This window comes from Cherax quadricarinatus, chromosome 7 (genome assembly GCF_038502225.1).
Source record: "Cherax quadricarinatus isolate ZL_2023a chromosome 7, ASM3850222v1, whole genome shotgun sequence".
In the NCBI taxonomy this organism is placed as follows: Eukaryota; Metazoa; Arthropoda; class Malacostraca; order Decapoda; family Parastacidae; genus Cherax; species Cherax quadricarinatus.
In genome coordinates this window covers 62,329,269-62,355,164 of record NC_091298.1, presented here as the reverse complement: position 1 = coordinate 62,355,164, position 25,896 = coordinate 62,329,269, and the positions used below count along the sequence as shown (strand labels likewise).

At 36.6% G+C, this 25,896-nt stretch overlaps 1 protein-coding gene across 7 annotated transcripts in view; it reads right to left on the bottom strand.

Moving 5' to 3' along the window:
- The window catches only part of Cul5 (cullin 5), a 45,657-nt gene extending 22,073 nt beyond the window's left edge, over positions 1–23,584 (bottom strand). For 4 of the 7 annotated variants that reach the window (XR_008406730.2, XR_008406731.2, XR_008406732.2 and 1 more), the window contains exons 1-13: positions 19,015–20,400; positions 18,207–18,416; positions 17,672–17,854; positions 16,550–16,750; positions 15,376–15,537; positions 15,050–15,143; positions 13,424–13,554; positions 10,034–10,201; positions 8,625–8,762; positions 8,111–8,235; positions 7,221–7,354; positions 5,943–6,115; positions 5,063–5,224 (exon numbers count right to left, since the gene is read on the bottom strand). Coding sequence is in view for 4 of the 7 variants with exons in the window: in XM_053774194.2 (XP_053630169.1) it covers positions 5,063–5,224; positions 5,943–6,115; positions 7,221–7,354; positions 8,111–8,235; positions 8,625–8,762; positions 10,034–10,201; positions 13,424–13,554; positions 15,050–15,143; positions 15,376–15,537; positions 16,550–16,750; positions 17,672–17,854; positions 18,207–18,416; positions 19,015–19,032 (1,899 nt within the window). In the remaining 3 variants the exon portion in view is untranslated. Of the gene's footprint in view, positions 1–5,062; positions 5,225–5,942; positions 6,116–7,220; positions 7,355–8,110; positions 8,236–8,624; positions 8,763–10,033; positions 10,202–13,423; positions 13,555–15,049; positions 15,144–15,375; positions 15,538–16,549; positions 16,751–17,671; positions 17,855–18,206; positions 18,417–19,014; positions 20,401–23,114; positions 23,192–23,465 lie in introns of those variants that run through there. The other 3 variants (XM_053774196.2, XM_053774195.2, XM_053774197.2) reach the window with 3 other exon arrangements.
- Positions 23,585–25,896: the final 2,312 nt, after the last annotated feature.

Sequence of the window (25,896 nt, the reverse complement as noted above, 5' to 3'; positions counted from 1 at the left end):
GACCATAAAAATTACCCAATACTGATACAAATAAAATCAGCAGATACCTCTCATACAGATACTCTGGCACATCATTAAATTAAATGATTGTGAAAAAAGCATAGAATACTCAAAAAGAAACAATGTTTTGTTGGCTTGCTATAGATCCTAGCTTACTCCTGTCATACTAATCAGTCACTATAGAACTTTCAGCACACTATTTTTTTCTGTGTATTCAAAAATTTATTTTAATTAATGTAGCTAAATAAATAAATAAATGAGTTTGGGAATGTGTGTAAAGGTAGAAAGTTGAAAGTGAACATAGAAAAGAGTAAGGTGATGAAGGTATCAAATGATTTAGATAAAGAAAAATTGGATATCAAATTGGGGAGGAGGAGTATGGAAGAAGTAAATGTTTTCAGATACTTGGGAGTTGACGTGTCGGCGGATGGATTTATGAAGGATGAGGTTAATCATAGAATTGATGAGGGAAAAAAGGTGAGTGGTGCATTGAGGTATATGTGGAGTCAAAAAACATTATCTATTGAGGCAAAGAAGGGAATGTATGAAAGTATAGTAGTACCAACACTCTTATATGGGTGTGAAGCTTGGGTGGTAAATGCAGCAGCGAGGAGACGGTTGGAGGCAGTGGAGATGTCCTGTCTAAGGGCAATGTGTGGTGTAAATATTATGCAGAAAATTCGGAGTGTGGAAATTAGGAAAAGGTGTGGAGTTAATAAAAGTATAAGTCAGAGGGCAGAAGAGGGGTTGTTGAGGTGGTTTGGTCATTTAGAGAGAATGGATCAAAGTAGAATGACATGGAAAGCATATAAATCTATAGGGGAAGGAAGGCGAGGTAGGGGTCGTCCTCAAAAGGGTTGGAGAGAGGGGGTAAAGGAGGTTTTGTGGGCAAGGGGCTTGGACTTCCAGCAAGCGTGCGTGAGCGTGTTAGATAGGAGTGAATGGAGACGAATGGTACTTGGGACCTGACGATCTGTTGGAGTGTGAGCAGGGTAATATTTAGTGAAGGGATTCAGGGAAACCGGTTATTTTCATATAGTCGGACTTGAGTCCTGGAAATGGGAAGTACAATGCCTGCACTTTAAAGGAGGGGTTTGGGATATTGGCAGTTTGGAGGGATATGTTGTGTATCTTTATATGTGTATGCTTCTAAACTGTTGTATTCTGAGCACCTCTGCAAAAACAGTGATAATGTGTGAGTGTGGTGAAAGTGTTGAATGATGATGAAAGTATTTTCTTTTTGGGGATTTTCTTTCTTTTTTGGGTCACCCTGCCTTGGTGGGAGACGGCCGACTTGTTGAAAAAAAACAAAAAATATGTGTGTGTCTGTGTGTGTGTGTCTGTGTGTGTGTGTCTGTGTGTGTGTGTCTGTGTGTGTGTGTGTCTGTGTGTGTGTGTCTGTGTGTGTGTGTCTGTGTGTGTGTCTGTGTGTGTGTCTCTGTGTGTGCATGTCTGTGTGTGTGTGTGTGTGTCTGTGTGTCTGTGTGTGCATGTCTGTGTGTCTGTGTGTGTGTGTCTGTGTGTGTGTGTCTGTGTCTGTGTGTGTGTGTGTCTGTGTCTGTGTGTGTGTGTGTCTGTGTGTGTGTCTGTGTGTGTGTGTCTGTGTGTGTGTGTCTGTGTGTGTGTGTCTGTGTGTGTGTGTCTGTGTGTGTGTGTCTGTGTGTGTGTCTGTGTGTGTGTGTGTCTGTGTGTGTGTCTGTGTGTGTCTGTCTGTCTCTGTCTGTCTGTCTGTCTGTGTGTCTCTGTCAGTCTGCCATGCATGCCCACCCCACCTGAAAGAACGTGTCACTTACACCTGAAAGGACGTGTCACTTACACCTGAAAGGACGTGTCACTTACACCTGAAAGGACATGTCACTTACACCTGAAAGGACATGTCACACCTGAAAGGACATGTCATTTACACCTAAAAGGACATGTCACTTACACCTGAAAGGCCATGTCACTTACACCTGAAAGGACATGTCACACCTGAAAGGACATGTCACTTACACCTGAAAGGACATGTCACTTACACCTGAAAGGACATGTCACTTACACCTGAAAAGACATGCCACTTACACCTGAAAGGACATGTCACTTACATCTGACCTTACACTAGCCTAGCACCTGATGTGACTGCCTTTTGGCACTATACACTGATATTTTGTATTTTTCCTAGGTAAAGCTTCTTGTAATTGAAACATCAAAATAATGAAAGATCTCCTTTTGCTATACATGTCTCTTTTAACTATATGAAATACTCATACACATAAAACACAATAGGCAAGGATAGGCTCTTTACTCCCCCCAAAAGAAAAAAAAAAGGAGCCTGAGTGAAACCTACACACCCAACTGAACCACAGGGATATCCAAAAACTTTTCAACATAAGGGTGGTAAAAAAAAAAGTGGAATGACCCTATGAATGAAAGTGAAAATGGACTCCATACCGAGGTTCAAATGTAACTACAGTATGATGAAACCATTTTACATCAAGCAATAGAAAGTTAGAGTTTGGGCCAAGAATTATTATTATTTGAATTGCTAAACCTGTGCAAATCATTTAGCACAAGACTGGTGAAGGCTTGATCCACTGTCTGCTAACAGAAACTGGTCTCTGACCAGTCATGCTGTGCACTTCCTACAAACAAAAATGTGCAACATAAAGAATGTAAATTGTAATAAAATGCTTATGAATGACAGAGATGAAGATCTATGAACAATTAAGACAAAAAATTACCATCAGATCACAAAATGGCTGTAGCAAAAAGCTCATATACTACACTGACACACTTCAAAATAGCCTTCAGATATGTTTGTCTCACTTTATGCAGTTTTGCTTTATAAGACAACCTTATTCTTACTTTAAACTCTTTTTATACTGACACTTACAAAACAACAGGAAAAACAACAATTAGATTTGGGCATGGGAAATCTAATCTGGTTTTCAATTTAACTTTTTTTGCACTAAGAAGAAAATGGGCACCCAGCCAGACGAAGTTGGACTGTCCTGATGCAAAGTTGGGACTAGGGATTATCACTTTCTTCTTGGTTGTTTTTGGACCAAATTAATTTCTCTTTTATATATGACAATTTGGTGCATGTGTAGTAATCATATATTTTGCAGGCATTAATAAAGAAATGTGGAATTTGCAAAGCCTAATAAGTATCCCAATGTTTTACATGTCATAATGTATTAGGTTTGATTTATGCAACATGGACCAGAAGTGCATCTATCACATGGAGACATCCCTACATGGACAGTGAAATTCCATAAAAAAAAAATTTTGTTGACAAAAACACATGATGAAAAACTGGAATATGCAAGTGTAGTGTGGTGTCCACACCTGAAAAAAAATATAGGTAAAGAATAAACCGTCTAAAGACATGCTATAGATTAACTTACAGTCAAAAAGTATAAGTTATGATGACTATAAACACACAACATTATCTTGTTGATTAACAGGAGAAAAGATAAAACAATTTTATAATAAACTAAGTAGTACTAAACACAAAACACCTTGAGCATAGCTGTGCTTTTTTCACTCCAAATATGTATAAAAACAGACATAATACACACATAGCATATCTGCTTTGATACACCAAATGAAAAATCTAAAACAGATATCACTTAAAATATTCCTCTTATAAGATTTAATGAACATAATGAAGTTGATTGTAGGTAGTAGGCTGGTAGACAGCAACCACCCAGGGAGGTACTACCGTCCTGCCAAGTGAGTGTGAAATGAAAGCCTGTAATTGTTTTACATGATGGTAGGATTGCTGGTGTCTTTTGTGTGTCTCATAAATATGCAAGATTACAGGTACGTCTTGCTACTTCTACTTACACTTAGGTCACACTACACATACATGTACATGTTTATTTATACACACTCATCTGAGTTTTCTTTGATTTTATCTTAATAGTTCTTGGTCTTATTACTTTTCCTTTTATATCCATAGGGAAGTGGAATAAGAATCTTTCCTCCGTAAGCCATGCATGTTGTAAGTCAACTAAAATGCCGGGAACAATGGGCTAGTAACCCCTTTTCCTGTAATAATTACTAAAAAGAATAAGAAGAAAATTGTCAAAGTGGGAAGTCTGAATGTGTGTGGATGTTGTGCAAATGATAAGAAAGAGAGGATTGTGAATGTTATGAATGAGAAGAAGCTGGATGTCCTGGCTTTAAGTGAAACAAAGCTGAAGGGGGTGGGAGAGTTTATATTTTTCCTGACGATCTCTTGGAGTGTGAGCAGGGCAATATTTAGTGAAGGGATTCAGGGAAACCAGTTATTTTTATATAGCCGGACTTGAGTCCTGGAAATGGGAAGTACAATGCCTGCACTCTAAAGGAGAGGTTCGGGATATTAGCAGTTTGGAGGGATATGTTGTGTATCTTTATAGGTATATGCTTCTAAACTGTTGTGTTCTGATCACTTCCACAAAAACAGTGATTATGTGTGAGTGAGGTGAAAGTGTTGAATGATGATGAAAGTATTTTCTTTTTGGGGATTTTTTTTCTTTTTTGGGTCACCCTGCCTCGGTGGGAGACGGCCGACTTGTTAAAAAAAAAAAATGAAGTTGATCCCATTTCAGCAAACACTACCATCACTATACATTGATTTTTAACGCAATCATGATATTTCACCATGTTTACTTGTGTAAATCAGATTCATTAAATCATCAATATTCAAATAATAAATTTTATGCTCTATCATCTACACATTAATATAATGTGGCTAATTATCAATCAACACTCATTAAAATTTCTTACATATATTTGAAAATTATATGCTGTTCTTGCTTTCTTTTTTGTTTCCCTTTTATATTATCTTGCTTTCTTCAACACTTCTGTACAACACTTTTTTGTTTTTCTTATTGCTCTGAAGACTTCTGTAGCTAAGGCATTCATCATACATGTTTAGTGGTTTATCTTACTCTTATTTTCTCATTTCACACACTAGCATTACCATTTTCCATGTCGTTTTTATACCATGCTTAAGAATCAACGTGAATTAAATTTGGTAACGAGAGGGAGAGGAGAGAATTATATCAAGCTAGTATCAAAAGAGGAAATATACCCAGAGTGTCCGTCGCAATTCAGGATCTGGCAGCTCAGTGGCAAGTCGAAGGTTGTCAAAAGATATCTTGTCGTGTGTCCGCTGATTCCACGCAAACATGACAGCCATTTGGAAGGTGGTGACATCCAAGTCAAATCTTCCCATATTATTGGAAAAGGTTATCTGTGATGACGGAAAAGAAAGAAGAGTGAGCATCAGCAGTGGATGTCAAAAATTATTCACATTCACCTTCACCAGTCATGTTGGTGCCAATATTTTATCATACTCAAGTGGACGTGCTAAACCACTTAGGGCACAAAGCACTTGTACCAAGCATTATGCTGTTAATCAGTGACTACGGTTAGTCATTACTGACATAATTTGTAATGATTAATTTTAAAAGTTACAGGTGTAAAGTTGTCTTCTATATATGAACTTGAATCTCATGTGTAAAGAACTACATCATAAAGCAGGCAGGCAGACACAAATATTTATGGATAGAAAATATAAAAGATATACATGGAAACCAGACTTATATTTAGGCTTTTCTTATACATGTCTGATAAACTAATTTCAACATTCACACAATGACCTATACAAAAGTTAGCAAACATTGCCAGTAATAGCTGATACTATACTTATGTTTCACATGCCACGTGAAAAAGGTTTAATAACAGCAAAACCTTGGGAACACCACAAGTTGTTAATTTTTTTTATCACATTTGCAGTTTCCCCATTATGGTAAGATGATAAAAAAAAATTTCCTAATCACACACTTCAGAAGAGCATGGACATTACACTTCTAATGATCATTTGATTTAAATAAATATGAAATACTAGCTGAATACAGATGAGTAAATAGTTCAAAACCAAAAAGTAAACATGAGAAGTGGGCACCTACTGTGCCATTGGACATATGATGATGCCACTGAAGCTTGCGTCCTGAGTGCTTCTTACGGTAGAAGTCTTCAACCTCTGGGATGAAGTCCTCCAGCTCCATTGGTAAACTAACAGCCACCCGATCACTTCCTCTAGCCCAGGCTCCAGCATTTAATATTTTTATATTAAGATTATCTGTAAAAAAAATCTAGTAAAACAATATACTGTACTGTACATTGTATTATATAAAATTTCCTCAATATCTAAGATCTAAACATTATAATATTAAAATATCTTGGTAGTAAAGATGAATTTATAAACCAAATTTATAAACCAAGGCAGACTGACCCAAAAAGAAAGAAAATCCCCAAAAAGAAAATACTTTCATCATTCAACACTTTCACCTCAATCACACATAATCACTGTTTTTGCAGAGGTGCTCAGAACACAACAGTTTAGAAGCATATATGTACAAAGATACACAACATATCCCTCCAAACTGCTAATATCCTGAACCCCTCCTTTAGAGTGCAGGCATTGTACTTCCCATTTCCAGGACTCAAGTCTGGCTATATAAAAACAACCGGTTTCCCTGAATCCCTTCACTAAATGTTACCCTGCTCACACTCCAACAGATCGTCAGGTCCCAAATACCATTCGTCTCCATTCACTCCTATCGAACACGCTCGTGCATGCCTGCTGGAAGTCCAAACCCCTCGGCCACAAAACCTCCCTTACCCCTTCCTTCCAACCTTTTCGAGGACAACCCCTACCCCGCCTTCCTTCCCCTACAGATTTATACGCTCTCCATGTCATTCTACTTTGATCCATTCTCTCTAAATGACCAAACCACCTCAACAACCCCTCTTCAGCCCTCTGACTAATACTTTTATTAACTCCACACCTTATCCTAATTTCCACACTCCGAATTTTCTGCATAATATTTACACCACACATTCCCTTAGACAGGACATCTCCACTGCCTCCAACCGTCTCCTCGCTGCTGCATTTACCACCCAAGCTTCACACCCATATAAGAGTGTTGGTACTACTATACTTTCATACATTCCCTTCTTTGCCTCCATAGATAACGTTTTTTGTCTCCACATATACCTCAACGCACCACTCACCTTTTTTCCCTCATCAATTCTATGATTAACCTCATCCTTCATAAATCCATCCGCCGACACGTCAACTCCCAAGTATCTGAAAACATTCACTTCTTCCATACTCCTCCTCCTCAATTTGATTAAATTACAGATATGAGGCAAATAAAGCATCATACGTGCAAAGTTCTTACCTGCTACACTAGACTTGGTAGTCGTTCTGATTGTCTCCTTGAACTGTTGATTGAGATCTTCTGATACTTTAATATCTTGGAACATTCTTGCTAGCTTGTTCACATAGTCTGCAGGCATGCCAACCTCTCGTAACCTATATTGTGTGTGGGAAATTGTTTTATAATCTTAGAAACTGATCTCGGTTCCATGTTCACATTTTTTATTTATCTAACACTAAAAATAAATATTTGCTCCCCATATTGCCAAATCCATACCTACAGGCCATTACGCTACCATATTACATTAGATGTTACTATAACAATGTCAGCATGTACAGTACTGTAATATATTTCTTTACCCTATACCTACCTACATTTGCCCATGAGTTAACATTCTATTATAAGATTCCTCATTACTCAAGAGACTCTGTTTATCTGTCTTTTTTTATAATGCCTTATTTACTAACGAAGGCATCACTCTTTTAAAGTATTTGCCCTAACTACAATGATGAGACAAAATTATTACTTAAAAAAAAAAATTAGGGGAAAAAAACAGACAATTCATCTCTTAGAAATATCAGATTTGACCCTAGAGGTCCCACCAGGTAATGGTCATCCAGGCCACACAGGCAGGCCAACTTTCAGCTCAAAGCTACACTGGGAATGCCACTTGCAAATGAAAAAAATCGAAAAGAAAAGGCAGATAAAGGCAGGCATGCACAAGAAAAGTAAAAAAAACAGACTGGAAAAATAACATGGAAGTAAGGAAAACATAGAGCACCATCAAGATCAGAGGAAGAAAGTTTCCCCTTGACTTTCCCCACTGCAGTGTTACCCTACCATGGCCTAGACCAAGTGTCCTACTGCATACTACCATGCAAAGTCAAATCACACCATTTTTTTCTACTTACCATTCTACCATATTTTCTTCTTTCTCAGAGTCTGCAGAAGTGTCAAGGATGAGGCGGCGGGTGAGATGTGCTTTGTGGTACCGCATAAAAACATCCTTGTTGCTCACATACTTTAGCACCAGCAACTGCATAATAATGTCTAAATTACGAGTTGCCAACAAAGATATCTGTAGCATCTAGAAGTTAATCAAGCCTCCACTCTTATACTACTACATTTAGAAAAAGAAATGAACCCAGTAATTTAATGCTATTTTATACAATACTAAATATATTTTTAACACACTGTCTCCCATCAAGGCAGGGTGACCCAAAAAAGAAGAATCAAAAGTTTTTTCTTCTTTTTACCTTCAGTAATTTATACAGAAAAATGCTCCTGGCATTTTAGTCACCTCTTACAACACACATGGCTTATGGAGGAAGGATTCTTTTCCATTTCCCCATGGAGAACACTAAATATTACAAACATCAAAAGACATCTTTATTTACCTAAAGTATTACAAAATACAGTACTTACCACATCTTTTAATTTGCTTTCAATCTCATCTGCAGTGAGCTTTTTGCTAAGTGGCGTCTTTCTAAGCAACATATCACAGTAGTTTGCAAGTAATTCTGGACATTTGGATTCAGGCTGGGTCTTGATGCCAATGCCTTTCTGTAAGTGAATATAGAGCTTTTAAAGGCATTACCACTGTTATAAAATTGATAACAATTACAGAGAATATACTATGTTACAAAATTAACTTTACTACCTAGCATGAAAATCACCTTGCATCTTATATGCTCAAGGTCAGGAACCAGGGTAGGCCTTGGGTGACTGGCAAATGGCTGGCATCTGTGGTCTCAGTGGGACCCATGCTAACTTCCTTATGGTGTATGTACAGAAATACTCCTAGCTGGATGAATTTGATTAGAGTCATCTGGCTGAGTGGTTAATGCACTGGCCTGTGAATTTTAGGACTCACTTGCCATTGGTTCAAACCCCACTCATTCCCTGATTTGTTTGCCATCGCGTTATTATAATTTTGTGAGTAAGGAGATGCCTGAGCAAAGAAATATGAAGATAAATTTCAAGATCACATTGTGTGGTTACAGTATTACTAAATTCATGAGGAAGTGATATATCTATAAAGGTTATACAACACATTGGGAATGGTAGGTAATCAGGTTTGATCCAAAGGAAGAGTAGCTCCAATTCCTTGGATCAAGGTATCAAGGCACTTTCCTAGACGGTACACTAAATACGAAAAGTTTTCTATAACACAACCTGATCTATAGTTAGATGAAGTCTGCAGAATAAAAACCAACAATAATCATTTCAACACAATATGAAAAATTAATGTAAAGATGATTGAAATTGAATAAATATAATTCATAGCAGGTAGGAAAGACTTGCAACTTCTTAGCTCATTTGATGAAGTACAATCAATGTTTCACCAACAAATCAATCACTATCACTGGGATTCATTTCTGAAACATGATATAACAATAGACAATATTGTATAATGACAGTTAGTATACCAATATTATTTACAAGACAGTAAAAAATAAATGAAAATTGTAATGCTGTGTTTAAAGTGTGTGTTGTAGTGTTTGCTGAAGCATAATCTTTGAAAAATTTGCAGTGATACAGTTTTAGGCAAATATATATTACCATCGCCAGAAGGTAGAAATGAATTATTATATATCTTAGGGAAATTATACATATTAGGGGTTATGCAGCACTTAAAGTACAGTTAAAATTATGTAGAGTACATAAAGCATACTGTGTAACACCTGAAGTTTATAAGTATTGCCATGAATAGTTGCTAGCAATCCACAATTCATATTCTTTTCTCATTCAGAGGATAACACTTTAATATTAAAATAAAACACAAACATGTTTATTACTCAGCATTTCAACATCACTAAAAATCAAGAACATACCGTTTTACTTGGTAATTCTAATTTGAAGACTTGTGTATCATTGACAACCTGTTTATAGGCCTTGTCTCTCGCTGTGAGGAACCGTGGATCTTCATTAAATGCTTCAGTCACCAATTTACTAAATCTTTGAAATAGATCTAGAAGCTTTTCTACATACTGCTCCGAGTCCTGAAAATATGAAATAATGAGTATTCTTCCATTCTAGGTATCATTCATGTCTTGGTATATGTAAAGACATTTCTATTCAGTCTTCTAACTGCTCTTTATGACCATAGCTGCTTTTAATCCCAATCTTTTAGATATTACACCTGCCTCTAACCATTGTTAATTCTCTCTTAAATAGTATTCAACTAACACTAATGCTGCAGCTGTATTTTTTTCCATCATGCATCAAATGTTAATTAGCACAGCTGTTTTTAAGAACTTTCCTTTGTGTAAACTTAATGTGCTCATACAGCAGTTAATAATACAGCATATTAATGTGTGCATATTTAACGACTTCATTGGCTGTGCCGTAGTACTACAGCTTTGAGGTCACTGGCTGTGCCATAGTACTATACCATGAGCTCAGCTGACTCAGATACACTGTGAGTGGTAAATTTGGGCCTACATATGAGAGAATGGGTCTATGGAGTAAGTATGCACCATATAAAAAAAATCCTGCAGCACACATTGCAGGAGAAAAAAAAATTGCAACCATGTTTTTGGTTTAAAACAGCAATTTGTGGTGTATTTTTGTATGGTTTTTATTACTGTATTCTCAGTTTCTTGGTCTCATTTGATAGAATTGAATATATATTACAAAAACAGAGATGATTTTGACTGGTTTCAGGAATGAAAATGGCTTGAAACTGAGGAAGAAATGTTCGATTTTTGCTAATATTCAAGAGTAAACAAATCACGTCACTCATCCAATATACGTTCAAACGGTGGGTCTAATACTCATTCATGAATGCGCTGATATTATTTATATAATTATTACAATATTGCATAACAATAAATCTTCTATTTTTTTGTGTGAATATCGCTGACACAGCAAAATTCACAAAAGTGTAATTTCATCAATTTTCCATCAAATTTCATACATTTTGTTTAATTATCTTCAGAAAAAGATTCTCTAACATTTCATAGGTAAAAAAGAAATTTTTTTTTTAAATATTTGGGCAGTGTAGACAAGTTTCAGATTGGTGGTCTGGGTAGTGAATGGGTAAAGACTTTATTCTCCGGGAACTTCCCAGCCTTGTGAAAGGGCTACAAGCAAAATCTTCCTCACAAATATTTAAAACATTCAAGTATTAACCCTTAACCCCTGAACTGTCCAAACGTAGATCTACGTTCATGTACATAGTGCTCTGAATGTAGATCTACGTTTTTTACATGCTTTCAAATGGAGAAAATTAAGGTCGGAGAGCTACGCGCATGAATGTAGGTCTATGTTTGGACAGTTTAAGGGTTAATCTATGTATGATGTACATATGCAGGAGTTTGTTTTATGCATGACATACATGAATGTTAATTTTTGGTGGGCTAAAATTTGCTGCCAACTGCTATTTATATCTCAGTTCAACTCTCTGGGTGTTCTCTCATCTAGTCATCTCTAGAAAAGAAAAATATAGGGTCAGGTAGGTCCACATACTGCATTACGAATAACACTGACTCAGCACGACATGTACACAAGATGTGTGACATTCCACTTTGCATCTACGTATATTTTTTTTATTTAGTTGTATGTACACAGCATACATATATTTTTTTAAAATTGTCTTTAGGGCATATAAAAAGCACATTACCATGTATGTATATTTTTAACCCAGGATACCTTATGAATAACCAAGAATTAAGAAGTAGCATCCCCTGAATCAATTATGATATACACGTATATGGATTTCTTTGCACATAGTCTCCTGAGAGCATACAGATTTTCTTTTTTATTAACACATCGACCATCTCCCACCAAGGTAGGGTGGCCCAAAAAATGAAACTTTCAGCATCATTCACTCCATCACCGTCTTGCCAGAGGCGTGTCCACACTACAATTATAAAACTGCAACATTAACACCCCTCCTTCAGAGTGCAGACACTGTACTTCCCATCTCCAAGACTCAAGTCCAGCCTGCCGGTTTCCCTGAATCCCTTCATAAATGTTACCCTACTCACACTCCAACAGCACATCAAGGCCTAAAAACCATCTGCCTCCATTCACTCCTATCTAACACGCTCATGCATGCTTGCTGGAAGTCCAAGCTCCTCACACACACTAAACCTTCTGTATCCCCTCCCTCCAACATTTCCTAAGCTGACCCCTACCCCGCCTTCCCCCCACTACAGATATATACTCTCTCGATGTCCTTCTATTTTGTTCCAGATTTTATGGGCACAAAAAGTACATAACAGTATTTGAATATTTTTATCCAAGGACAACATAAATCAAACAACATGACTTATTTCCAATGTCTACAGGTATCACACCCTGAATCAACTGTAATATCACATGATTTTCTTGTACACAGTGTTAAAAGACAAAAGGAATTGAAAGAAGTAAGGAAAAACAAATATCTGCACAAATTTATATTGTATTGAATGCTCAATGTGGGGCTATGTCAGGTTAAGCATTTTCTATTCTGAGTACTAAAATGCCTTGAAATGCATCTAGTATAATAAGAAACAAGTGTATGTAGTGTTAAATACTGACACACACACACACACAAAAAAAAAAGGTCTTCTGTCACAGAAACAAGAAAACACAAATACTTCTTGGGAGAATCTTAACAACATTGCCAAGAGCCTGTCAATTTTTTGCCAACTTCAACAGTCCATAAAATGGAAAGCTATTATCATACTTTATTTTTCTTTGCCTTATTCTGCTCAGAAATATTAGAAGCAAATGCAACTTGCCATCATTTTTTCCCAGCTGATATATCTGTAAGCTGGTGATTGATGTAACCAACAGCAGCTGGCATTTCCTCTCTTGAATAAGTAAATGTCAGAACGCATACTCCTTCAAGGAGTACCTGAAGTTGGAGGCACTTGAAATGACAAGAGAGGAGTTTAAACAAAGCTACCTTTTCAAGATTAACTATAGATACCTTTATAAGGATAAATAAAGCTACCCCTTGAGGGATAAATAAAGTTACCCCTTTAGGAATAAATAAAATTATCCCTTTAGGAATAAATAAAGCTATTCTTTCAAGGATAAATCTAACCTAACAGGGATAGATAAAGCCATCTTTTCAAAACATAAATATTGTAAGTCACCTTTTCAAAAATAAATACGTTACCTTTTGGAGATAAATGAAGCCACCCTGCCACCCTTTAAAGGGAATAGAGTGGTGAGGGAATACAAGACATCCATGATAGGAAAAGACTAAGATATAATAGTACAATGCTCACTTGTGTTATGGTATCTGCAGCAGCCACCATGTCCGCTAGACCAGCGGAGGCAATGTGTTCTTCTAGAGCATCCAACATGGGTTGAATTCCATCCGGCACACGATCCATCAATTTGAACATAAGCTGCAATTCTGCAAGGCAGTAAAGAAACTGGGAATTTTTTGTCAACACACATTGAAAAAGCCAGTTCCAACCCAAAATTCTTTTGCTTGCATCCTCCTTATAACCCTCAGGCATTACCATAATTTTTGTTATACAAAACTGATTATTCTTGGCACTTTAAATTTATATTAATATCCTTAAAACACCTAGGTAGTAGGTTGGTAGACAGCAACCGCCCAGGGAGGTACTATCGTCCTGCCAAGTGAGTGTAAAACGGAAGCCTGTAATTGTTTTACATGATGGTAGGATTGCTGGTGTCCTTTTTTCTGTCTCATAAACATGCAAGATTTCAGGTATATCTTGCTACTTCTACTTACACTTAGGTCACACTACACATACATGTACAAGCATATATATACATACCCCTCTGGGTTTTCTTTTACTTTCTTTCTAGTTCTTGTTCTTGTTTATTTCCTCTTATTTCCATGGGAAAGTAGAACAGAATTCTTCCTCCGTAAGCTATGTGTGTCGTAAGAGGCAACTAAAATGCCGGGAGCAAGGGGCTAGTAACCCCTTCTCCTGTATATATTACTAAATTTAAAAGGAGAAACTTTCGTTTGTCCTTTTGGGCCACCCCACCTCAGTGGGATACAGCTGGTGCGTTGAAAGAAAGATCCTTAAAACAAACCAAAACTTTTTTCTGTATTTTTTTTTGCCGTATCAGTTGTTTCCTACCATTTTTATGTATTTTCATAAACCACTGAAGTATACATAAATAAAAAAATTTCCAATATATACTCACCTACACCAGAAACATAACGAAACCAAAATGTACTGAGATACAGCATATCATATTTAAAAATTACCACTAGAAAATTTCTTCGTTTCTTAGCATAGAAGTCTCCCTGGACCAGGCTACTTGAATTTGTGATTTATTTTGTATACAAAAACTTAACACTTCCAGCTTACATTTTATCAGATTCAATGCCAACTTGCATTCACAGATTAGCAGAAAGTTGTCCTAATAACAAACAAATATAAAAATATAACCATGTTATAATATGCAAATTAGATGTAAAGCCAATCTAGTCACAAACCAATTCCTGCTTCCCGTTAAGAAAAAAAAAATTTAATTTGGGAATAATATAAGATAATTTACAACTAACCCACAAAAAGAAAAATGGAAGTTATTATTATTTTTTTATTAACACACTGGCCAATTCCCACCAAGGCAGGGTGGCCCAAAAAAGAAAAACTTTCACCATCATTCACTCCATCACTGTCTTGCCAGAAGGGTGCTTTACACCCTTAATAATGCAACCTGGATCATTCAGTTGTGATTTGGAAAAGGTGCAGGGTGGACTGAAACATCACCTAATTTCCATCTCCAACTAGTGGGTTAATTGTGAATTGTCCCAGCCAAGATACTGTGGCTCTTATTCTACTACTTCAATACAAATTAAGTGTGAACTAGTCACTTTACCCATCCAAGAACAGCCAACACTGACACACAGAGATACTGACTATCTGTCTCGTTGTTTTTGATCATCTGCGAACACTCTGCCAAGATGGTATCACGGAAGGTTGTCACTAACACTTCAACACAGCATTCATTTAACTGAAACATAAGAGAAATATGTAGGCAGCAGCATTTTGTCATCAGAAAAATGAGTACATGATAACATGGTAGCTATATGTAAGATTTAAAGAACTTTGGTAACCAAGACAAACTCTGTACTCTATTTCTAGTGACTTACGTATTGATAGAGCTTGTATTTTTGTTTGATCTACTTATGACAAAAAGGAAAAATTAAAAAGATTTTATTGAAATTAAGAATTGATAAACTTACATTCTGTAATGACCCACTAAATGACTCTAAATATTTTTCTCCACGCTGCTCCTCTTCTCTCAATTTGAGTTCTGCGTATTTCATGTAATTTTGTACACCATTGGCCTCTAGGTACTGAGGTGCTTTGACACGGTAAAATGCTTTAGTTGCTTCTATATATGCCTGTGGGAGAAACGATTATTAATAAAAACACTCATGTGGTCATTGAAAAATGACTGCTTTTATGAGACTAGATAGTGGTGCATTTTCTATGAAATTGTTTGTCTGCAACATTCATTTGTCTAGTGTGCATTCTAAAATTGGATATCGCCAATAATTAAGTACATGTACATATTTTCTTACCTTATTAAATTATATCTATTGTACTTTTCTATCACTACTGTCTCCTGAGATCATTTTAGAATAACATTACTAATACAAAAAATTCTACTACAAAGAATTTCCAAATGGCATACTAGTCTATATATGAATACTGTACAAGACAGCTGTTTTCTGTCAATGACTTCTCATTAATTACCCCTGACTGGTGTTGAGAGTTTTACTCTCCAAGCCCAGCTTGAGGTACATACAATTACATAAATACAAAAGTTTCTTTCACAATTTTATCAATGCAACATTTCTCTCAATATACCACATTAAAAAATCTAATACATTAACCCTTGTTTATATTGCCCTATATGCTAGCTACTGTAATCCAACTGTATAACTCAACAGCATGATGCCCTATCATTATATTCATGGGGAAGTGCTAATCTCATAAGGGTCATACAGTGCCTGAGGAATGGGAGGTGATTACCTCCCATTCCCCAGGCACTGTATGACCCAAGGGAAGAGTAGTTCTAATTCTTTGAAGAAAAAATCCTTCGCTAGCATCGTCACCCTACTTGAAGGTAACCTAATGTGTTTATAACTCCTGATAATGTGAAAATAGTGTACTTGAAATTTATTAATTTCCTTTTGGTTTGCTTTAGTAAATATTTCACATACAAAAATGTCCAATACTCCTAATCTTATTGCCTTGTAATGATAATCTATTTCTCAGCTTAATTTCTACATAAAAGTTTTCGTTAAAATGCCAAGTTAAAAGTGAGTACGTACATGGTAATATGAAGCAAATAGCAAATGGAGAAAATCAGTGATGTAAATAAGAAGGGATTAAAAATGAACAGTTTACCTTTTCAAAATTTTCTCTATAAATTTGTAATTTATCACCAGAATTGGAACACAGATTAACATAGGATTCTCTGACACCAATGACTAACTGGGAGTCAAATGCCTCTCCATTTCTTTCAGCATGAACCAGTTTCATAGCTGAGTCTTGTAACCTCTGCTTTATGTTGCTGAAAATGCTTGCATTCCAGCTGTCCAACATTAACTGCAAAAAAATGAAATAGAAACACGTCAGTGTAAATTATTTACACTAAAAGAAGGTATACAGTATATATTATACAGACAGTTTAATACATACATACATACCACAAAATAATGTCTCCCAACAAGGAAAGCTTCAACATGAAAATTATTACAAATAAAAATGTTAGATATGCCATTTTTAAGCCAGACATACACAGAACCCTGTCCCCTCCCTCCCCACCCCAAAAAAAAATACTCACATAACACCTTAACTATACATGCAATAAATAACTAAAAAAAATTGTTGCCTTAAAGAGAATTATTGCAGAGGTGTGTACTGTACCAGCAAAACACTGGCCCAGAGAGGTGGATAAACAAAACAATGGTCCAGAGAAGTGTATCAACAAAGCATTGATCCAGAGAAGTATCTATGAAACATATTACTGAAGGACATACAAGTACAGGTATCAACATATAATAAAAGGGGAAAAGCTTTATCAAAACTTAGTGCACAGTGCATTTATTTAATTTCAGCAAATAATAAAGTCAATGTGATATGAAGTGCTGTAAAAGGGAAACAGATGTAGGGGGAAAAGAAGAGAAGAGGCAAGACAATGGAATGTAAATGAAGCCAAGAGAGACCAACAGTGAAACGACATTTTTCAGTACGAAGCAAGGAAAATTAATGACAGTGGTATGTTCAACCCCACTATCATGAAGACAATAATTAAGAAATAAGAGAGTCAAGATTAGACAAACACCACACTAAACTAAAGGTTGTGATTATTCAAGTTGTGATGTGCCTGAGGCTATGCTAAGTACTTAAATTGGTGAGAGCCATGGATACAGAATCAATTGGCAAGGAACTTAAAAAAAAAAAAATCAAAGTGACAGAGAGCATTAGAGATGCTGAAAGATAAATGGCCAAATAAATGCATCTCACCTTTCTAACTATTGAATCATCATTTTGGACTTTCTTGGAGACTGAGGTAGTAGTCTTGCCTGCCAAGGCAGACTCAAGCTGGTTGAAAGGCAGCGGAAGATAATTGCATTGTTGGAAGAACTTCCGCCACTCACTGATATATGCCTTCAGGAGTGCTTGGTCCTCATGCTGATCCAGAACACGCTATCCAACACCATAATAATATTAAATAGTAAATAATCTGATTATATGCCCCACCTCTAGCACAACAATGAAATACAGTTCTGTATATTATTTCATTAGAGTGGAAAGTAAAGTGAAAGTAGATTTAATTTTCACTTAAACTTAAAACTCTGAATGAAGCATGCAAGTAAAGCACTCAGGTATTATCATTTAAATTATGACTTTCATTTCAGCAATATCCACCTGAACCATGTTAAATCAACTGACTACTGTGCCTTCATTAGACAACTGAGTAAGATACACATTAAATGAGATATTAATATGTCCGAGGAACATAGTTTGAAAGCTTTGATTACAGCACTGCTTTCCTTACAGCCTGAGCATGCGTGATGAAGTCTAGTATATCATCTTGTAATGCCTTCTGAACCTTTGGTGGGCCCTTCTCATCCCAAAGGCAAACCTTGTGAACTGCCCAAAAGAGGTCTTGCCACTCTGCACGGCTCACACATTCCTGCCTTAACAGCTTTAATACGGTCGGTCGCATCGCCGGCCATTTTTCCTCGAAGGTGACAGTTCCTTTATCCTGAATAAAATAAAAAATTCAGATTTTATAATTTCATTCACAATAGCATACCTAACTTGAATGCTTAGTAGCTACTATGCCTGACATGAGGTGTTATATCTAAATCATCTGTACTGAAGACAAGTACCCATAGATAATTTAAATTATAGCCAGATACTATCTCAACCATACCTGACAGGTCAATACCATACTAAGACCTGAGCACTTGGTGCTATCCATTCCATGGACTAAGAATTCAATACAATTTCTATCATGGCCTGACAGCTCAATGTTAACCTGGTCATGGTCTTATAACCAAGAATTACTATGACATTCCTGTAATGCGATAAACTTGCTATGCACCATAAAACTAACAATCTTTTGGGAATTAAGGGAACTATGGCTTAAAACAATAAAACTCAAGAATATGTGACCATCCTAAAAAATTACCTGACCTGCCAGGTGACATATAATAAAGGTGAAACTTGATGCCAATTCTCCCATCTAAGTGTTTAAGGATTTCTTACACACAAAGCCAATCCTTAGTATACATAAATACCCCGGTGACAGATTAAACAACTGACAATTAACGTAATTTTTGTGCCTGACAATTACTAACCTGCCACAGTGATCCCATGGCTTGGGGTACTGATGCCAACACTACCTTTATCAATAAATTTACACAAACTCAAAAACACTGATGAAGTACTGTGGTGGTGGTGTCACAAAATTTTATTTAGTCACTCCAGAATTCCAACACTGTTTCTATAGTGAGTTTCCCAACAATTCATTTTCGTAATTTTCATCTTTTGGTAATCCGACACATGAAGAACAACACTCAGCTTTAGCACCGAGTTTATTCACTTAGAAGATTTTTTGTAATGCTGGAAAGTCTACTGACAATTATGAAACACATGATCCATGCTTAAAGCAAGCATATACTCCAATAATTAAGTTTCCATCTTTCAGCAAACATTACTTGTCCCATGGCACCATTGACAGTACACTCAGTTCACATACAAAGTTTCCCTGGTTTGATGCCTGGCACAGGTGGAAATGTTGGGCATGTTTCCTTACACCTGCTGTCCTAGTTCTCCTAGCAGTAAATAGGTATGTACTTGGGTGTTAGTCGACTGTTATGGGTTGCATCTTGGGGGATAAGATTAAAAAAAAAACAATGGAAACAAGACCGACAGTTCTTGATGACGCACTGACTTTATTGGGTTATCTTGAGTAGTTAACCCACCAGGTTAAAAATACAAACAAATCTCACCTTACTACAGAGGAATTTAACCATAAATGGTTCCTAAAAAAAAAAAGGGCTCCAGAAGAGGGGTTAATGCATGGATATTCAAGAGAAAACATGAAGCCTATCAAGATCAAACAGTACTGAAATTCTGACAATTGAAATATCCTCATTACAGAAAAATCATTGGTGGGATCTTTGTCCATGAAACGTGCTTGAGACACAGTTTTTATCCAAATACAATCCATGGAATCTTCCCCACCATATAAGGTGACCTTACTAAAGCCACAAGGTTCTCTAATAATGTTCTTGGGGGAGGAATTAAGGCATGAAAGTTCTCTATAAATGTTCTATGAAAAGGTTATGGGAGATAATCAGGATTTATCAGTGTAAAGCTGTCATTGTATTTCTTGCCTGTGCACCTAAAAACAGATATTCCCACCAAGAATAGCATTTAGGCAGCTGGGCCATCTGACCCTGCTTTGCTCTGATTTTTTGATGCTGACCCTATCTCTTCTGTTCTGTTACTTGTAACTACCACTTATCCCACTTTTGGCTGTGTCTCTGACACAGCTACCAATTATATTGTACTTGGATACATCTGTCAATAAAGTCCCAACATTGTGTAGCGTATTAATTCATCCAATAACTAGAACACAGGAAAGTACACAGGGGGGAATTTCACCAATTCCTTGGATCAAGAGCCCTTCACCAGCATCGTGGCACTCCCTCTGAAAAACTTCAATGTAACATTAACCTAAAGTGTACATAAATTTAATTTTTTATTATCACACCGGCCGATTCCCACCAAGGCAGGGTGGCCCGAAAAAGAAAAACTTTCACCATCATTCACTCCATCACTGTCTTGCCAGAAGGGTGCTTTACACTACAGTTTTTAAACTGCAACATTAACACCCCTCCTTCAGAGTGCAGGCACTGTACTTCCCATCTCCAGGACTCAAGTCCGGCCTGCCGGTTTCCCTGAATCCCTTCATAAATGTTACTTTGCTCACACTCCAACAGCACGTCAAGTATTAAAAACCATTTGTCTCCATTCACTCCTATCAAACACGCTCACGCATGCCTGCTGGAAGTCCAAGCCCCTCGCACACAAAACCTCCTTTACCCCCTCCCTCCAACCCTTCCTAGGCCGACCCCTACCCCGCCTTCCTTCCACTACAGACTGATACACTCTTGAAGTCATTCTGTTTCGCTCCATTCTCTCTACATGTCCGAACCACCTCAACAACCCTTCCTCAGCCCTCTGGACAACAGTTTTGGTAATCCCGCACCTCCTCCTAACTTCCAAACTACGAATTCTCTGCATTATATTCACACCACACATTGCCCTCAGACATGACATCTCCACTGCCTCCAGCCTTCTCCTCGCTGCAACATTCATCACCCACGCTTCACACCCATATAAGAGCGTTGGTAAAACTATACTCTCATACATTCCCCTCTTTGCCTCCAAGGACAAAGTTCTTTGTCTCCACAGACTCCTAAGTGCACCACTCACTCTTTTTCCCTCATCAATTCTATGATTCACCTCATCTTTCATAGACCCATCCGCTGACACGTCCACTCCCAAATATCTGAATACGTTCACCTCCTCCATACTCTCTCCCTCCAATCTGATATTCAATCTTTCATCACCTAATCTTTTTGTTATCCTCATAACCTTACTCTTTCCTGTATTCACCTTTAATTTTCTTCTTTTGCACACCCTACCAAATTCATCCACCAATCTCTGCAACTTCTCTTCAGAATCTCCCAAGAGCACAGTGTCATCAGCAAAGAGCAGCTGTGACAACTCCCACTTTGTGTGTGATTCTTTATCTTTTAACTCCACGCCTCTTGCCAAGACCCTCGCATTTACTTCTCTTACAACCCCATCTATAAATATATTAAACAACCACGGTGACATCACACATCCTTGTCTAAGGCCTACTTTTACTGGGAAAAAATTTCCCTCTTTCCTACATACTCTAACTTGAGCCTCACTATCCTCGTAAAAACTCTTCACTGCTTTCAGTAACCTACCTCCTACACCATACACTTGCAACATCTGCCACATTGCCCCCCTATCCACCCTGTCATACGCCTTTTCCAAATCCATAAATGCCACAAAGACCTCTTTAGCCTTATCTAAATACTGTTCACTTATATGTTTCACTGTAAACACCTGGTCCACACACCCCCTACCTTTCCTAAAGCCTCCTTGTTCATCTGCTATCCTATTCTCCGTCTTACTCTTAATTCTTTCAATTATAACTCTACCATACACTTTACCAGGTACACTCAACAGAAATTAATGCATTTATGAAGTTGGATAACTCATCGCAATATTTTACCAAGTCTGTGAGCCTTATACCTAAATAATTCTCTAACACTGGTGGAACATTCTGTGACTCAATGGATGCTATTTTAGGCATAACTAATACTAATATTACATAGAGCTACTTAGTAGATAAATACTGTAGCTATACTATATATACAGTGGATATAAGAATAAGGCAGTATAAATACTGTTAACTAAACAATGGGTTGCAAGGCTGGAAATTGAAAACTAATGTACAATACAATTATTATTATTATTATTATTATATTCAAAGAAGTGCCTAAACCATTAAACAGTTTTACATTCTTAAAGTAAGCTGCTCCATACTTTTTGATATTTATTTGTGCACAGTAACTAGCAGTAAACCCTAGACATAAAGGACCTTTATATAATGGACTTGGGAAATGCGAGACAAAATCTACTGTCACTCAATTAGAAAATGGACAGATTCCACTGGTTATAGGATTGTTAGTTATTTTTACTACGACGACGAAAGTACTTGTCTTCTGCATCCATCACAACTGCCATTATCAGCCACTCACTTCCCTTCTCTTATCAGTCCATTATATCGAAGACTTAGTGACTTTCAGTGGTACACTTGGAATATCAAGGTGGTGTTTATTGCTTTTATTGTGCTGATTTTCTGTTATAGGTTTGCAATCAGAGTTTTATGCCCAAGTTAATAATAGTATTAGGGTAAAGTAAGTTTTTTTGGGGGGATGAGGGAATCTACAAATTTTTGCAGCAATATATATTTGTACAAAGATTCAGAAGACACAGATGTTGTAGGCATATATAAGTATTCAACTGTATAGGCTTAGCCTAGGAAAATGTATTATATCATAATGACTTATTTACATTGCAGATAATGTGCAAGTAGTATATGATTATTATTATTATAACCGGTGAAACGCTAAACCAGTTGGAGATTATGCAGCTCATAAGGACTGGGAGACAATTAGGTCTGATCCAAGGAATGGGTTACATCCAATTACTTGAATTATGAGCCTCTGAAGGGATCACCCTTAAGGGTTTTTTTTTTTTTAAGCCTATAAGTAGCGTTCTTGAGGAGAGTCACAGTGAAGGAATTATTCTTGAACACTCGCAAGTACACAGCTCCTGTCCCCTATACCAGCCTAGGTCTCCCTCACTTCCCAGGTGCACAAGTGTGCAGGTCTATGCCTCCCATCACCACCACACACCAACTACGCCACAAACACACCATCATGCACCACTCACAGTCACAAAGACAAATTCTTGGCCATCAGCCCAACTCACTGACAAAGTCCCACACAGATGTAAACAAACCTTCACACTCAATTATCACCCTTATTTCTCCTCACAGAACTTCTAAATTACTGTAACCTCGCATTATATTTAATATTTGACTATTCATGTGTTTGGAAAAAAAATGTGACTTATCTTGGCTCATTAAATGGAGAGGAAATAGAGATAAATGAAGTAATTCCAGACTATAACAAACCTTTAACAACGCCGCCATGACATAGTATTAAAGTTCACGTTATTATTATTAATAATATCTATAATACCACCATAAACCATATCTTTACAGTTTTAGCACATATAATATCGTATATATACAAGGTGTAATTATAGATAAATTCATTTTTGCATTTCAAAATTATTGTTGTAAGGCAGAGAGTTATGTTTCTCATTTGACTTATTTTGACTCAGTTCTTCCCCGCGAATTTTGAAGTAAATTTTAATTACATCAGTATATTGTGAATTATTAAACTTAGGGACAGACGATGAAAAATAATCGTGTCGGATACAAGGAAGGGAAGGGAAGGGTAGCTACACTTCCTTGGATGAAGAGCTCTTAACTATCATCAAGGGACTAGGTAATGTGCACTATGTATAATAATTGTACTTATATGTACCTGTGCCTAAATGAACTGACTTTCTGAGAAGAGCACATTTGTATAAATAAATTTGCATATAAGCTTTTCATTATTGCTTATAATCTTGTTTTTTTTGCCCTGGTACTATGGTCACTACATAACATTCCCATCTTCAATTTCCTTTTTTTGATAGAGGATTATATTTTTTTATTTAGGAACAATATATATATATATATATATATATATATATATATATATATATATATATATATATATATATATATATATATATATATATATATATATACACAATAAGATCACAGTAAACAAGTGATTTCCGAATATGCAAAACAGCCATTGTGAAAAAATAGAGAAGTTCCAAGCGCTTTCGTGACTACTCACATCAAGGAACAATGTTCCTTGTTAATGCGAGTAGTCACGAAAGCGCTTGGAACTTCTCTATTCTTTCACAGTGGTTGTTTTGCATATATATATATATATATATATATATATATATATATATATATATATATATATATATATATATATATATATATATATATATATATATATATATATATATATATATATATATATATATATATATATTTATATATTAGACAGGGGTGCCAATTAAATAAAGAACTTGTACTAATGTATGTAAAATGATCATAAAGGTAAGCAACAGAAGTTCAGAGGTTATATTACAGCTTTATACATCATTAGTAAGGCCTCTCCTAGATTATGCAGCTCAGTTCTGGTCTCCATATTACAGAATGGACATAAATCCGTTAGAAAACATTCAGCGTAGAATGACTAAATTAATACATAATATTAGAAATCTTCCTTATGAAGAAAGATTGAAGTCCCTTAAATTACATTCACTTGTTAGACGAAGAATGAGGGAGACAAGATCGAAGTGTATAAGTGGAAGATAGGTATTAATAAAGGGGATATTAATAAGGTCTTGAGGATATCTCTCCAAGAGAGAACTCGCAGTAATGGATTCAAATTAGACAAGTTTAGATTTAAAAAGGATATAGGAAAGTATTGGTTTGGAAATAGGGTAGTTGATGAGTGGAACAGTCTACCTAGTTGGGTTATTGAGGCTAGGACTTTGGGTAGTTTCAAATTTTGGTTGGATAAATACATGAGAGGGGTTGGATTTGAGTGGGACTTGCACATGAGTAAATAGAATTATCAAAGCTTATTGCTTGGGTAGAATTGAAAACTGGGCTGAGCAAATATTCTGTTAGTGAGATGGATTGTGAAAGACCTGCCTAGTATGGGCCAACAGGCCTGTTGCCGTGTTCCTCCTTTTTTATGTTCTTTTGTTCTTATACCCATCCCGTGGGCGGTAGTCAAAAGAGTACAGAGGTACATAATGGGTCCAGGGACTGGACCCCAAAGTTATGATAGCTGAACTATTTACAAAGGTAATGAACTCCAGGTAGATCTGGTCACAATCATGGCAAGTTACAAAGGTAATGAATCATCTATACTTATATACATGGTTACAATCATGAACAAATTACAAAGTAATGAGCCACTGACATGTCCACACCCGGTCACAATTGTAATGAGTTATAAATATAAATATTAAGTGGGTCATACACCCACACGATCGCGCACACTCTCGGGGTCAGGAGCTATGAATCGACCCCTGCAACCACAACTAGGTGAGTACACGAGTGCGCGCACAGACAAACACGTGGTAATGCTTATTTACAGGGAGCAAAGTCAGGGCATTTCTCCAGAAATATACCAGTGTGGATAAAATACTTTGCCATTTCTTGAACATTTCGTAGTGAGTTGTCTCTAAATTCATTAATTTTATAGCACTCCAGTACATAATGACGCAGGGTGTGACAATAGTCCATCTGGCAAAGTTTACATTTCGTTTGGTCTACATCTGGTGGTGGTGATTTAACCTGCCAAAGATACTTGTAACCCAGCCGGAGCTGGGCAGTAGTGACATCCAAGAGTCTGCTTATTTTGTTGGATGCGCCATAGACATGTGGCTCCTCCTGCATGATGGAATGATGATAGATG